General features: G+C 40.3%; 1 protein-coding gene across 2 annotated transcripts in view; it reads left to right on the top strand.

Moving 5' to 3' along the window:
• usp45 (ubiquitin specific peptidase 45) overlaps positions 1-14087 on the top strand; it is a 40075-nt gene that overhangs the window by 5321 nt on the left and 20667 nt on the right. The window contains exons 6-8 of one of the 2 annotated variants that reach the window (XM_059339539.1): positions 10803-10954; positions 12278-12373; positions 12994-13124. In XM_059339539.1, coding sequence (XP_059195522.1) covers positions 10803-10954; positions 12278-12373; positions 12994-13124 — 379 coding nt within the window. Of the gene's footprint in view, positions 1-10802; positions 10967-12277; positions 12374-12993; positions 13125-14087 lie in introns of both variants that reach the window. The other variant, XM_059339538.1, reaches the window with a different exon arrangement.

Genomic DNA, 14087 nt, shown 5'->3' with positions numbered 1-14087 from the left:
TATAATGATTTTCCTAATACAATATGAAGAACTTGATCACAGCGTGTTGCACTAATACTGATATTTGTCAGCCTGACTGCCTTCTTTCAGACTTATGTCCTCTCACCTCACTCGGGCCACCTGACCCTCCTTGCCACAGTCAATCAACCGTATTCTCCCTCCCATCCCCTTTTCATACTTACACACCTTCTGTTCCTGCCACCCTGTACCTTTCCTAGTTTTTGCTGGCATGGCGAGAGGCCTTTAAACCGGCCTTTAGCTGATCAGGGTTGTGGGCATCACCCCTTTTGGTCTCACTGACCGCTTCAGCTTGGCCCAGTGGCAAGAGGCCAGCCGGCACGGCCCAGTCAGGCTGGTCCTCCATCAGTCTCTCGGCCGCAGCTTCCTAGTTGCAGGATTGATGCTGCAGTAATCCCCCACACTCACCCCCACCCTGCACATTGCATGACTGCACACATTAGCGGAATTAGGCGCTTGAGCAATGCTTCCCAGCTGGGTTCCCTGAAGAACAAGAGCAGCTGCGTAGGGTTCAGCCACTTCTCTGACGTTCTTTGTCTTTCCATCGCTATCTGTTTCTGTCCCTTGCTTCCTCTGTCAAGCCGCTGTATGTCTCACCACCTCTGGGCCTGTGTGCTGCACTAGTGGGAGCCAGGGTCCTCAACAAGTCAGAGCGACTGGATCCTAACAGCTGGAGCGCACTAACTCTCAATGGACACACATACACAGTCACAGATACACATACGCAGAATGTTAAAAATAATGTTCAACTCAAGCAAACAGATATGCATTTTGGCCACTGCAAATAGTTTTATGTTTCTGTAAGAATTAAAATTAGATAAGTTCTCATGGCATCTTGTATTCTTTGCAGAGAGCACAAGCTCTCCCTCGAACAGAATCTGAATAACTTTCATTTGCCAAGTACATTACATACCTGAGGAATTTGCACATTTTTTTGAGTAAAATGAGTTTTTAGATGGCCCATATAGTTTGTGTTACTGTCTACACCCAGGCACACAGAGTTTCAGGGACAAACAGGACCTCACAGAGTACAAGAAATGAACAAGAAGTATTTAGAAATCAGACATACAGTACAGTTGGTTGTAAATGTACATATTTCTAGTTTACGATGCCCATCTCTTCAGGGCTCATACAAAGTCTTGAAAGTTTGGAAATCCGTTATGTTTTCAATATTAGGAATGTGCTTGAATTTGAAAATACTCTGAAAAATGCTTGGGTTTCAACAAGCTGGTGTTTTATCTACACAGCCACTCATGCAAACCCAAAATCTTTTAATACGTGAAATGAAACAATTCCGTCATCACAATTGCATTAGGTGTATCAACAGCTGGTAAACCTTTTTTTTTTAATTATACAGTCCATGGCTGTCTCCTGATGTCTCATAGCAGACAGAGCAGATTGGAGCAACATTGACTGAAAAAATCCTCACTGAAACACTAAACACACAATCAAAGTTCATATGAGCGACTGGTAAAATAAAAAGTGACAATATTTTACATTTATCCCTGTGAGTATAAAGGAATTCTGTAAACTTTATTTTTCTTAATTGCATTTAGAGTAATTTCGATGTGATGAGAAATGCTTCTAGAGTCAGGAAGTTTTTGGTTCAGCTACATTGAAAGTTTTGGAGAAGTGCTTGAATTCTACTCTTAAAAAGTTCTACAAACCCTGTCTTTATCACACTCTACTACGACAAACTTTTCAAGTTTCATTTTGATGTAACTAGTGCAGTGCCTGTAGGAAGTATGTATTTGTATAGTGGGAGATTAAGTAGATAAAACACTTACTTTTCATGAGGTACACACACCATCCAGCACATACACATTGAACATTGATATTAGCTGGAAACTATTAAAATATTATAGGAAAATCGAACCTTGTAGCGCACTTTAAAACTCTGAAAGATAGGTAGGCTAAACAGATTTACAGATGAGATGAGTCAGACGTGGAAATCCAGAGTGAATTGGGTTACTGACCAGGTGTAGGTCTATCACTCAATGGGACGGAGCTCCCCTAAAAGACGTCTGATCAGAAACAGTGCAATGCTGCAACACATCCTACGTAAATAATGATATTTTGAAAAATGAATTCAAAAATCTTCAAAATCGGGGATGCAGAACTTCATGCCATGCGCAAACCACATACGAAATCTTAGGTCAGTCTGACTAACGGTCAGCGGGATATGCCCTAGACACACACACACACACAGACGCTTCTTGCTTTTATAGATAGATGTTACTTATTCTGCGTTTCTCTCAGTTGATATTTATTCAACACAAAATGTTGTTTTCAAATACAAACTAATGCACCAGTTGATCAAGGCGGAGAAGCCATGAAGAGCGTGGATAAACATTTTGTGTGTGTTTTATATGTCCCATATTTGTGAACATGGTGGCGACCGGCGGTCCACGTTGGCAGGAAACGATCTGCTGAGGTGGACAGTCGTTACATTCAGCTTTCCCCTTTGCCTCTTTAAATTACCTGTCACCTTTCCTGCCACCCAATTGTTCCACACCGGTTGGGCAAATGGGTATAGAAGCGGGCAGCTATTGTTGCAACAAAATAGACGGTGGTTGTCTGTTGAGGACCTTGTGAAATTGCATTTCAGTATGAAGGCCATGTTTTCAGAAGAAGCCGCTGTTGTACTGTTTTTCCTATAGACCCCAAGCACAAAAGAGTCAAAGCAAGGATTTTTTTTCAGAATCTATAATAATTTTGTACAACAGCAGCTCAGGGTAGAAAGAAAGTCGATTAACTGTGCTCTCTCACCATCAAGGCTTTCAGCTCAAGTACCGGAGTCCCAGTAAAAAGCGAATTGACCTCAGGTAGCTAGACTGCAGCTTGTAACACAGCTGGGAAGTCTTTGTGGAGCAAATTAAATTGTTGGTTTTGAATAGACATCAGAGCCTGTTTATCATTGGAATTTGTCAATTCTGGCTTGTTTGATCGTAGTCATTGTTACCAATTGCAATATTACTCTAGCATTATATTTCCCTAATTTGTGCTTTTATTATTATTAATTACTAAATAATAAATAAACTTGCAACTCTGTTGTGAATATTTTTTACTTGACACTATACTGCAGGTCTATTTTAGTTGATTCTCTGGAATAAATAACTTATATAAACATTGCAATATATTTAATATCTAGCCATATTTATCAAAGGGTCTGGCCCATTTTACAAAGATAGTTGTTGGATATAGATAATAAATGATTAAATCAAACTTTGTGTGTGGTATAGCTGGGCCATTTGGCTAATAAAATATATGGATCTTTTAAAGCCCTACTTGAATATGTAAGCTTTAAATATATCTAAAAATATTTATGAAATTTGTCCATATGTGGACAAGTTAGTTAGTCCAGTGGTTAGCACTCTTGCCTCACAGCAGAGGGTTGCCGGTTCGACTCCGGCCTGCGTGGAGCCTCCCTTCTGTGTGGAGTTTGCATGTTCTCCTCGTGTCAGCGGCTTCCTCCCACAGTCCAAAAACATGCACTTAGGTTTAATTGGTGACTCTAAATTGCCCGTAGGTGTGAATGAGAGCGTGTCTCTAGTCTGGCAACGTGTCCAATGTGAACCCCGCCTCTTGCCCAATGTTGGCCACCCGTGACCCGATCAATGAATGACAATAATGAATAATCCCCAAATAATTTAGATGTGACCAGACCTATACAAACATTCTTTCATAACAAATTATTAGGCATTTTATAATCGTATATGTTATATAGCCCACACTGAGAAAAAGGCAGAATTTGATTTTAAAAAATCAGGTCCTGAACATGTTGTACTTCAGCTTCTTCTCAAACTTGAAATAGAATATTTTTTTCTTCAGAATTTCCTCATTCCCAGAGCACAAACACAATGACATGTCGACAGTGACATACTGCTGCTACACCAATGGAATACATAGTCAAGTTGCAAACATTTGACAAGTGTGTTTTTCCTGTCCTTTGTGTCTCTTACACACACACACACACACACACACACACACACATATATCCACACATCCACACTCATCTACACATTAACCTTCACACACAACTAATAAGAAAGAGTCACAACAAAACATAAACCTTGCATCACCTGGCTGATTTTCCATGTTGCTGGAAAAAAAATATATTTTTTTTGTATTTATTTGTCATTTCATATTTGGTACTTTACTAGTTATGTTTTACTTAACTGCAGTACTTTAAATAAACCAAATAAGTTGCAGTTTTTGCTGCTCAATAGTGAAAACTGTCTGGTTTATCATATGGTTATATGAGGGATATTTACATTCTGTTTGTCTGCATTGCCTGTTTGACTCTAATGAGAAAAACTACATCTACATGTTGGAACTTGCTTCTAACAGAAATTCCTCTAAAAAACAGTGCTGTGTCCAGCTTTGCTCATGAGCTCAATTTCCTGAGATAGATATTTACATGTTCTTCTCTGAGAGGCTTTGGCGGGCTGAAGTACAAGATATAGTGTTGTAAGATTATTACTGCACCTTTTTTTCACCTGGTTTCCTGCCTGTGGTTGTTGATTTTTGATAACCGCAGTCTTTGGTTCAGTGTCTGATTAGCTCAGCCGAGTCAGTTGCCAGCAAGATGCTTGTCCCCTGGTGGTGCTTTCATGGAGGTAATCAAGGGTGAACCTGTCTTTATTCCCACCACCGCACATGAAAGTAGGCCAGATAGTGAGTAGCAAAAGCTGTGTGTTTGTGTGTGTGTGTGCCTGTAAGTAACATGGCACTGGGTTCTCTTGGCCTCAGATGGCAAGGAAACAGGCTTTTCATGCCCTGCAGTCACAACAAATTAGTGAATTAATAAGACATTTGGTGTTGCCTGGCCTTCCTCTTGACTGCCTGCTCTGCATGAAGGGAGCTGGCCTTGAACCTCCACACTGCTGCACTGTGAGTGAACACGGAGGCATGAAGCCCACTGGCCTTACGATTTGACAATTTCTCAGACCAACTGTGAACCAGATTAGGATAGAAATGGAATATCTACTTCAAAATATATACTTTATTATATGAACAAAATGGCTGTGAGGCAAAACAATGACATTGATTTAGATCTTGTGCAATTGTAATTTAAAGGAAGCGTCAAATATTTATTTAAATAAACTTAAAAATATGTTTTGTTGGCATTGTTTTGTGAGCTTGAATGTTCTTGCACAAGGACTGGTGTTGACCTTGCTTCAGCTCAGCAAAATGTCAAAACAATGCAAACACATGCAGAGCATCATGCTTTTTGAAAGATTTCAGCTAAGTTCTTTCTCTCTCTTTTTTTTTCCCAAAGTATTCTCTGTAAAAGTAAACAAGGGCTATGTTTCTTTGTGTATATCTTGTGTGAAAAAGAGCAGGGAGTGCAGGAGGTGTTGGTGTATATGCGTGTATGTGGACAATCCCGAGCACCGTGATGCTTTCCTCTACCCTGGGGAAAGGCTCCACAGTGTCACTTCTGCCCATACTCGGTGGCTGAGCAAGGAGGGCCAGGTGGTGGTGCCGAGTGCAGTACAGTCAAGCGTGGACGCAGCGCATGCTGACATTTGCCTTCGCTTACTGCTGCAGGGAGAGGAAAAATCTGCTTTTCCATATGCTTGTGCTCGTTGCAACCCTTCCCTCCACCCACTGCCCCCTCCATTCCCACTGCCTCATTCTGCCCCCCCCCCTTCCCCTCCCCAGTCTCAACCAGATGGCTCCCTGAACATTGTTTACCTTGGGTGATGGTCCCAGATGCAGAGTGTGTCCATCGGCATCCCCATTCCGCCCAGTTAGCTTCCTCATTCCTCTGCTCCCTCTTAGCTGAAATGCCAGTCGCAGCTCTTACACTCAAGTTGCATTAAGTCTGTTCATTTTGCAGATTCTCTCACAAACACCACAAGTAGACACACACATTAACACACTTTTTCCTTCTCTCAATTACTTTCTCTTGTACTCAGTTGTTCACACTTGCGTGAACGCATCTCTTCACACCTTCTCAGTCCAACACCAAATCCAGAAAAGAACAGTTTGTTTTCCTGATCAGGGCTGTAATCTTTCCCCATTTACGCTTTCGTTTTCCATGCATTGTGTGTGTTGACATATGGGAGCTCCCTTATGGCTGCATATTGAAGATGGAAATAGAGCTCCAGATGTTGCCAGCTCAGAGGGCCAGATGCATTTAGCACCACTGGGTGGAGCGCCATGAAAGCATGTCATCCCAACAAGCTGAACCTCGCCCCTTCTTAGTCCCAAAACTACAAAAGCCCCCTAAAAATTCTCTTTTTCATCAGTGTTGAACATTTTTCAGTCAAAGAAATTTAAAGCAACACAGTTGGTGCAGCCAAGAAAAATATAATTATGCAGTGGAAAGAGACTTTTTTTCTGTATTTGTGTGTATCTTCACGTTTCTGTGGTTTTTCTTCTCAATTGTGTCAAACAGATGGCAGTTGGCCCTTTACCCCGTCATTCCTTTCAGTGGAATTTGAGTATAAAATGCAAAATTGCCAGGCCACGAGTGAGAAACCCACGGTTCACAATCCAACGACTGTGACCAGGGCATCTTCGTAATGTCCTTGGCCTTGAAGAGGAAAAGCTTGCAGGGTAGCGGCCAGCAGTGGAGTTACCACTGTTGTAGGTTGAATAGCTTTTTCAATAAATGTGTTGTGTACAAGGAGTGGTTCTATCAATTGAATATGTTCAAGGGCGAGGCCATTGTGTGTTGAGGAGAAGAACGGTGAGAGTAAAGGTGCAGGTTAATATGGTGATCATGATGGTTTACTGTCCAATTGAATTTTCTTACTTTGGACATAAGCAGGTTCAGGCCAGTGACCTTGCGGCAAGCCTGCTCTCTTGACTGGCTTCTATGGGTGAAGTGCTCATGGACCAAATTCTTTTGTGTTTTCCAGCATTAGTTGTTTTTGCTACAGCCTGTAAGCCTTAAGGTACTATCACAAATCCCTGTAAGAACTTGCCGTTTTGCACTAATATGCCTTATTTTCTGCTTACACCAAAGGAACTTGTTATTCTTTTACTATACAGTAGAAAAGCCCTCGAAAAAACAATCTTAAGTTACTGTATGTTGTGCCATAGAGATCAGAGTGACCATGCATTACAATACTGAACTTGTCATTCACTGTGGAGCCCATGATATTCTGCATGAAGCTAAATGCCAGGGATTTTCCAGATCTGTCAAACTTCTCCAATACCACATTGCACCTCTATGCCTCAATTAGCACCTTCTAACTTTTCTTCCATTCTTTGTGTCACTCATCTTCCTCCCTTAACTTTAAATCCATTAGCACCACCTCCATTTCTTTATTCTTTCTGAATGTAGTGTTATAGTGTGTTCACACATAGCCATTTTTCCCCAACCGCAAATACCAATTTTACATAGGAAGCAGTGAGAAGTCTAGTTATAATTTAATGAAGACTTTAAAAGTACAATAATCTTTGAATTACTGTTACCTAAGTGAACCATCTAAATGATCTAAATTATGTCAAACCTGCTTTAGAAAAATGTTTCAACTCTGTAACTTTTATTGTGAAATTCGTAATAGTGTTTTAGCAGATTCCATTACACTATTATCACTTGTTGTTTTTTCTAACTTAGTTGTACTTGTACTACAGTAAGTGTGCTCTTAGGGTTGTTATTATATGGATTCTTTCTTGCCTCTGTACAAAGGCAACATACCAATGTGGTTTTGCAATATTCCGCAAAAGCTTCCAACAAGAAACAAGTAAAGTCTTTATCAGTAGATACTAAAATAACTGACTTCTTCAGCTCAGTGGCAAAAAAGCTAATGACAATATCTATAATTTGTTGCACATAAACCACCGCTCAGTGCTGATGTACCTTTTTGTAGTATAGTAATATATAGTGTAATAGAGACAAAGTAGTAGCAATTGCTTTAGAGCCATTCGTCACCTGTGTGGAAAATCTGCAAACACATTTTCCACATGACAACTAAGCACAACTGTGTGTCTGCACAACCAGTGGTTGGGCCAATCAGTGTCCTGCGAGGAGCTTCTGACAGCTACATGTTTGCGAGGACACAGAGAGGCAACTGTTCGTTCGGGTTCAAAACAACAATGGCGGCTCCTAAAGAGATTAGCATAGAAGCTGCAATAGCATCAGTTATATCAGAACTGGAGAATATTTCACCATTTAAAGAAGAACAGAGAAAAGCACTGAAGGCTTTTCTCCCAAGTGTCCAGTCAACTGCCAGGTATCTTTTGAAAGTGCTGGCCCTTTTACAAACATTCTCCAATGACAGTTCCTCAGATGTTTCTGTGTAAGAAACCATCTGACAGCGTCCGGTTGCTACACACTGGGTCCAATGCAAAGTATCCACGTTGCTGTGTTCCATTTTTTGCTCCATACAATAAACAACTATCAAGGCAGAGAAACTGCAATGTAAAGCTTTACATCGCCAACAGCTGGGATACGGCAAAGATAGTAATGTAGCTGATATGCAGTTGCACGGAACAGGGCTAGCAGTTAGTGTCCGGTTAGTGCAAGTATTGTGTTGTGTACAATGTCAGCTAATTACCATCTTTATTGTTTGCAGCTGCTGGGCAATCTCAAGCTATACATTTTTTCTTTTATTTGGTTGTTGAGGTAGTAGTTGTGTTTATCATACAATATTGGATGCTGAGAAACCAAATTCATAAGATGTTCCCCTTGTTATGAGCTATTACCTGAATTATGACATCATTTGGAACAAAGGTTTCATTGGTAAAACACCCGCACACGGAAATCCCCTGAAATTGAGGTCCTTACCAAATGTTTTTTTCCACTGCAAAATATTTTGCAGTGTGCAAGCATTTATAATCCTGCTTGTTTTGAAATGGCTTTTAACCACCTTTTTAAATTTGCTGACAGGTAATGCTTTTGGCTGAATACACGTCATTCCTCTTAACTCAACATATTTTGTTAGAACCTGAACCCCGTTCTACTGTAATCTCCATCTACATGATTCCTTACTAGTTAGCAAATCACTAACTACTAACATGTGTCAATAACAGTTTTTTTCTCCAAAAACTTTATTTATTGAGTTTTTTTCAAAAAGTGCACACAACAACTGACAGTCATAAAAGCCCTTCCCTCCCTCTCATAACAAACAGTCCTCTCGAAGGAAAACAAATAATTGAGTCAATAAAAATAAAAAATAATTAAAAAGGGGGGGGGGGGGGGTAAATAAATAAAAAATAAATAATAATGATAATAATAGAATGATAATACACAATAATAATAAAACTATATACTATATATAAATAACAATAACAATAATGAATAATGAAATAAAATTAAAAAGACAGTTTAAGGCAGAGTTAAACATGGTCAGCATTCTATTTCTCTCTCCCAATTAATTCATAACCATAGTACTCTAGCTGTGGTACAAGATTCAAGCCATTCTGCAGGGGTATTGGTTACAGTGCCAGTGCTTATCTGTTCCCAGGCATTTGTATATTCATGTCATTCATAAAAATAAGGAAAGGCCTTCATATCTTATAAAAATCCTTTCCCTCTTACTATGGAGATACATTTTTCTAGTGCCAGACTGCAAGACATCTCCTTAACCCACTGTCTAAACACAGGTCTCTGAGTATGATTAGATTGCATTTCTTCAGAGTTACACGAAAATCTTCAGGGTATATGTGTTATAAACACATTTTGGCTTCAATGGGAACAACACTCTCTGTCAATTCAGAAGTGAGCTCCAGCACCTCTTTCCAGAATGCCTGAAGTTTTTGGCATTCCCACATACAATGATAGAGAGTACCAATTTTATCAGTGCACTTATTACAAGTATCAGGGATCAGGGTTAAAATTATGTAATTTAACCGGAGTAATATAAGTCCTGAACAACCACTTATATTGTATATTGTCATAATTTAAATCTGGTATTTATAGTTTGGTTTTGGGCATAAAGACATGCCTTCTCCCAGTCCTCTACAGAGGTGTTTGCCTGAAGATCATTCTTTTGTGCAGCTAAACATGAAATTGAGTTCTCTTTGTGCCTGCTAATAGTATGTCATAGAACTTTGATAGCTGTCCTTTGTCATATAAATGGTTAACTATGATTTTTTCAAGAGTGGACAGTGTAGGTTCTAAAGTGGTTTTAATTTGGGAATATATAAAGCTTCTAACTTGCAAGTACTTAAAAATGCTTTCTGGGAAGTTCATGTTTATCTGTCAATAACGCAGTTATTAGTATCATCATGATGTTGGCTTTTTGTTAGCTGCTGGCATGCCATCAGCTCACACAGCTACACTACCTACACTGTCCCCAGCAGAGTATCTGTATGTCATTGTCAAATTTGGACCATCTGTTTGTGAGTTTCTGTGTAAGGTTAGTTTTCATTGGTGATCAGGAGTAACAGCTGGCTCTGGAGAGCCATCTCCCTAACCCCAGCCCCCACCCCTCCCTCACTAACCAGCGGAAACTTCTACAGCTGTCATCTGCTTTCCCAAATGACCCAGCTTTCCTTCCAGCTGCCATCCCAGCACCCTGCTCCCAGCCCAGTCTCGCTTCAAGGCTAAGCCCATTTTTTTCTGTATCCTGCCGCAATCTCAATTTAAGGAAGGCCAACTTCTACCCTCAATGTCAACCAAATTGTCAACTCAGCCACCTCAGCCCTGTTTTCAAGCTTGATTGCCAAGTCCTATAACCTAAAATATCTTCAAAGTAAAAGCTCATTCAATTCAGAAATGAAATCTCTCACACACCATATCCCCATTATGTATCTGTAATTTCCAGGCTTGTGTATTTCCTGAATCATTTCAATGGACCTGTTTTGTTTTTCCCACATTCCAGGAGCATCACCCAAGATCATCAAGCTGCAAGAGGAACCATCAGATTATACGGACTCGTCCAAAGGCAAGAGTCCAGCCATCAACAGCACCTTGGTCCCGGTCAAAGGCATAAATAACCTCGGTAATACCTGCTTCTTCAATGCTGTTATGCAGGTTGGTATAACTGTGAGTCATCTCAAATATGACTATTGTCTGTGTATGTGTCACTGTTTGGGTGAAACTGAGCAATTTATCAGGCATTATGAATTAGAGTGCACTAATATTATACTTTTACTAAATAGCAGAAGTAGATGTGACAAAAGCTACCATTATAAATCTGAATCTCAAGAGACCCTATGATAGCCTGATGAGTAACGGGGATTTCCATTCTAACATGACAATATGAATATATATATGTCTTTACATTGTGTCAGCATTGTATAGACATATATTCATATTGTCAAGTGCTGCTTCTGTGGAGTCTGGCCCATAGTAAGCAAGATTACAGTCTCACAATGACTGAGAGTGTAAACAGGCTTCGCCTTGAGGTCATTTTGAAATATATTCAACGCAGCAGTAAATGCAGCGCCGGCTTGGACACATTCACCTTCCCAAACATGAGTGGCACTCAGTTGGTGCAGAGCATGTTCACCATACAACACCGCTGTAGAGCCTCCCCAGTCTGTCTCTGGTCGTGTCATGGTGACTGCAAACCAACATGCCTCTTCAACAATGAAGCTGTATTTTTTGCCATTTTGTTAATCACCCTCAGGGCCTTCCTCCTTGATTGAAATTTGAGTGAGCGCGCTTTACATGCTTTTCCCTCCCCTCTCCCTGTCTGTTTGTATTGTCTCCTTGAAAATTGCAATCTTTTTGGTGAAAACACATAATTGTCAGAGGATGAGCTGTGTCTGTGTTCACAATGCCAGCTCCATTGTGTGTTTTCCATAGCAACTGTTTTCATTGCCAGGATGTGACAAAACAAATATCTCTTGAAAGGGAAGGAAAAGATGTTTTCACTAACATGAAGGGACAATGACTGCTTCAGGCTATCTCTTCACCAAGGATCTTCTCTACATTTCAAACTCAGAGATCATAGATAGATTTGAAAGCCTCTTTCAGAATAACGAACTCGCCACAAGTTTTCAAAATCCTGCTACAATGGAGATAACATTTTACAAGGGCATTTTAATTGACCACATTGGATTGCCACAAGCTTAGTGTGAATACACGTTTAATATCCAGGAGCATAACTTTTTTGTTGTTTCCTTTTCTTGTCCACATAATAATTGTTAGGTTTTTTCACTTGATGCATAGTCAAAACAATGCATATTACCAATTTAATGATCCAATAATGTTGTGAATAACAGTCAGCTTCTTAAGGTTTGTTGATTATGCCTGTCCTGAAAATACCTTCATCCAATGCCTTTCAATGCATGGAGGGATTAAAATTGTTAATGCAAAAACGGTCTAAAAACAGTCTTATTCTCCCTACAGAACCTGTCTCAGACACACATGCTCATCGACCTCATCCAGGAAGTGAAGGACAAAGGGTTTAAAATGAGGATAAGCCCTACTGTCGAAACCAATGTGGTATAGTTTGCTCTCTATCTTTTCTACTTTCCTAAAGCCAAAGTCTTCTCCAAACCTAACAATAGATTAAACAATTGTAAATTAGTCTTCGGCGATGGTTTCTAGTGTTGTCATATTCTTCATTACAGCAGCTTATTGTCCATGTTACATTTAAATCTAGTACATTTAAACACTAGTTCTGCTCAAGCACGTGGAGACCTTTATGCTAAAGTTATTTACATGCCATTCAGTTTTGACGTTGTAAAATCGTCAATCATTCCTTAAATTGTTAATTTACAATTTGATCCCCAATCACCACAAGCCTGCTGCAAACTACTTTTCTTTTGAAATGATCACTGTAATTCTGTATCTGTCTGATGCATTGTTAATTATGAGGCAATTATTTGCATTCAATATATCAGTGACAGTGGACTCTTCCAGACATTTTAAAGCTTTAACATGTTTTATGAAGTAAGTTTGAAACTTTTTATGATCATTTGGAAAAATAAATTGAATTTATTATATTTATAAATTGAAATAAATTAGAAGTTATTTTGGTATTATTGTACTTCTGACCTTATATCCTGTTTCTAGGTTTGGAAATGCATTTCTTATTTGTATTTGGTCTTTTCATATTCCAGAGTCCATTGACTGTAACGCTCCCGAGTCCAGAGCCCCTGACTGCGGCCATGTTTCTCTTCCTCCAGAGCATGAAAGAACCAGGAAAAGGCCCGGTCAATCCCAAGATCCTGTTCAACCAGCTCTGTCAGAAGTAAGGGGCTACTTCTTATATTAGTTGCCATAACATCATGCATAATGATACACTAGCTTAAGACTGGTTTATCGAAGAGTCAGTGATGTTGTCAAACTGTGGCATCATTGACAGTACTGCAGCTTTCCATCATCACAGCAATTTTCAACACAGGGGCCACAGCTTTCACCTGCTCTCATCCCCTTGCTGCGGTGGTGACCACTTTAACCAGCCAGACCCAGGTAGCATCTGGTCCCAGCTGAATGCCTTTCACACACTCTAAGCTCAACATACACAAAACACACCACAGGCACTGTACCTTGTTAAATGTGTAGCAGCAGCTACTGATTTGTAGCTCTTTCTGCTACTTGCCACACTGCTGTGCCACCTGTGTCATATTTGATCCGGAGCAAGGTCTAACAGGCTGTGTGACAGGCAGACACAGTCCTACATTTGTCAACTGTTTTGTTCTCTTTTATGAACAGTGTGAATGTTTGGTTGGCTGGGTTCTTGTTTGAGCATGGTACACTGCTGGTTGGGTCCACCGTGTGTGTGTGTGTGTGTGTGTGTGTGTGTGTGTGTGTGTGTGTGTGTGTGTGTGAGTGTGAGTGTGAGTGGGGAGGGGGGTCTTGCACTGTTTAGTAGTGCAGGTGGGTGACCAGGGCATTTGACATTGGATGACTGGGTACATCTCTGGTGCGGCTTTGACAGTTATTCTGGTACCAAGCTTTCATCCGAAGGCCTCCATTTTTGTGTGTGTGTGTTGTGTGTTGTGTGTTGTGTGTTGTGTGTGTGTGTGTGTGTGTGTGTGTGTGTGTGTGTGTGTATGTGTATGTGTGCTGCCACCTCACCTGGTACCACCTCAGCCTGCAACACACATGCAAGCAATTGTGCATTCAGACAGCAAGCGATGCACACACCTTTATGCATTCATACGTGTCTAATTTTAAGTAGGGCTAATCTATTCCACTGACATGCATTTTG

The sequence above is a fragment of the Centropristis striata genome, chromosome 8 (assembly GCF_030273125.1).
Source record: "Centropristis striata isolate RG_2023a ecotype Rhode Island chromosome 8, C.striata_1.0, whole genome shotgun sequence".
NCBI classification, from domain to species: domain Eukaryota; kingdom Metazoa; phylum Chordata; class Actinopteri; order Perciformes; family Serranidae; genus Centropristis; species Centropristis striata.
This window is presented reverse-complemented; position numbering and strand designations above follow the sequence as displayed.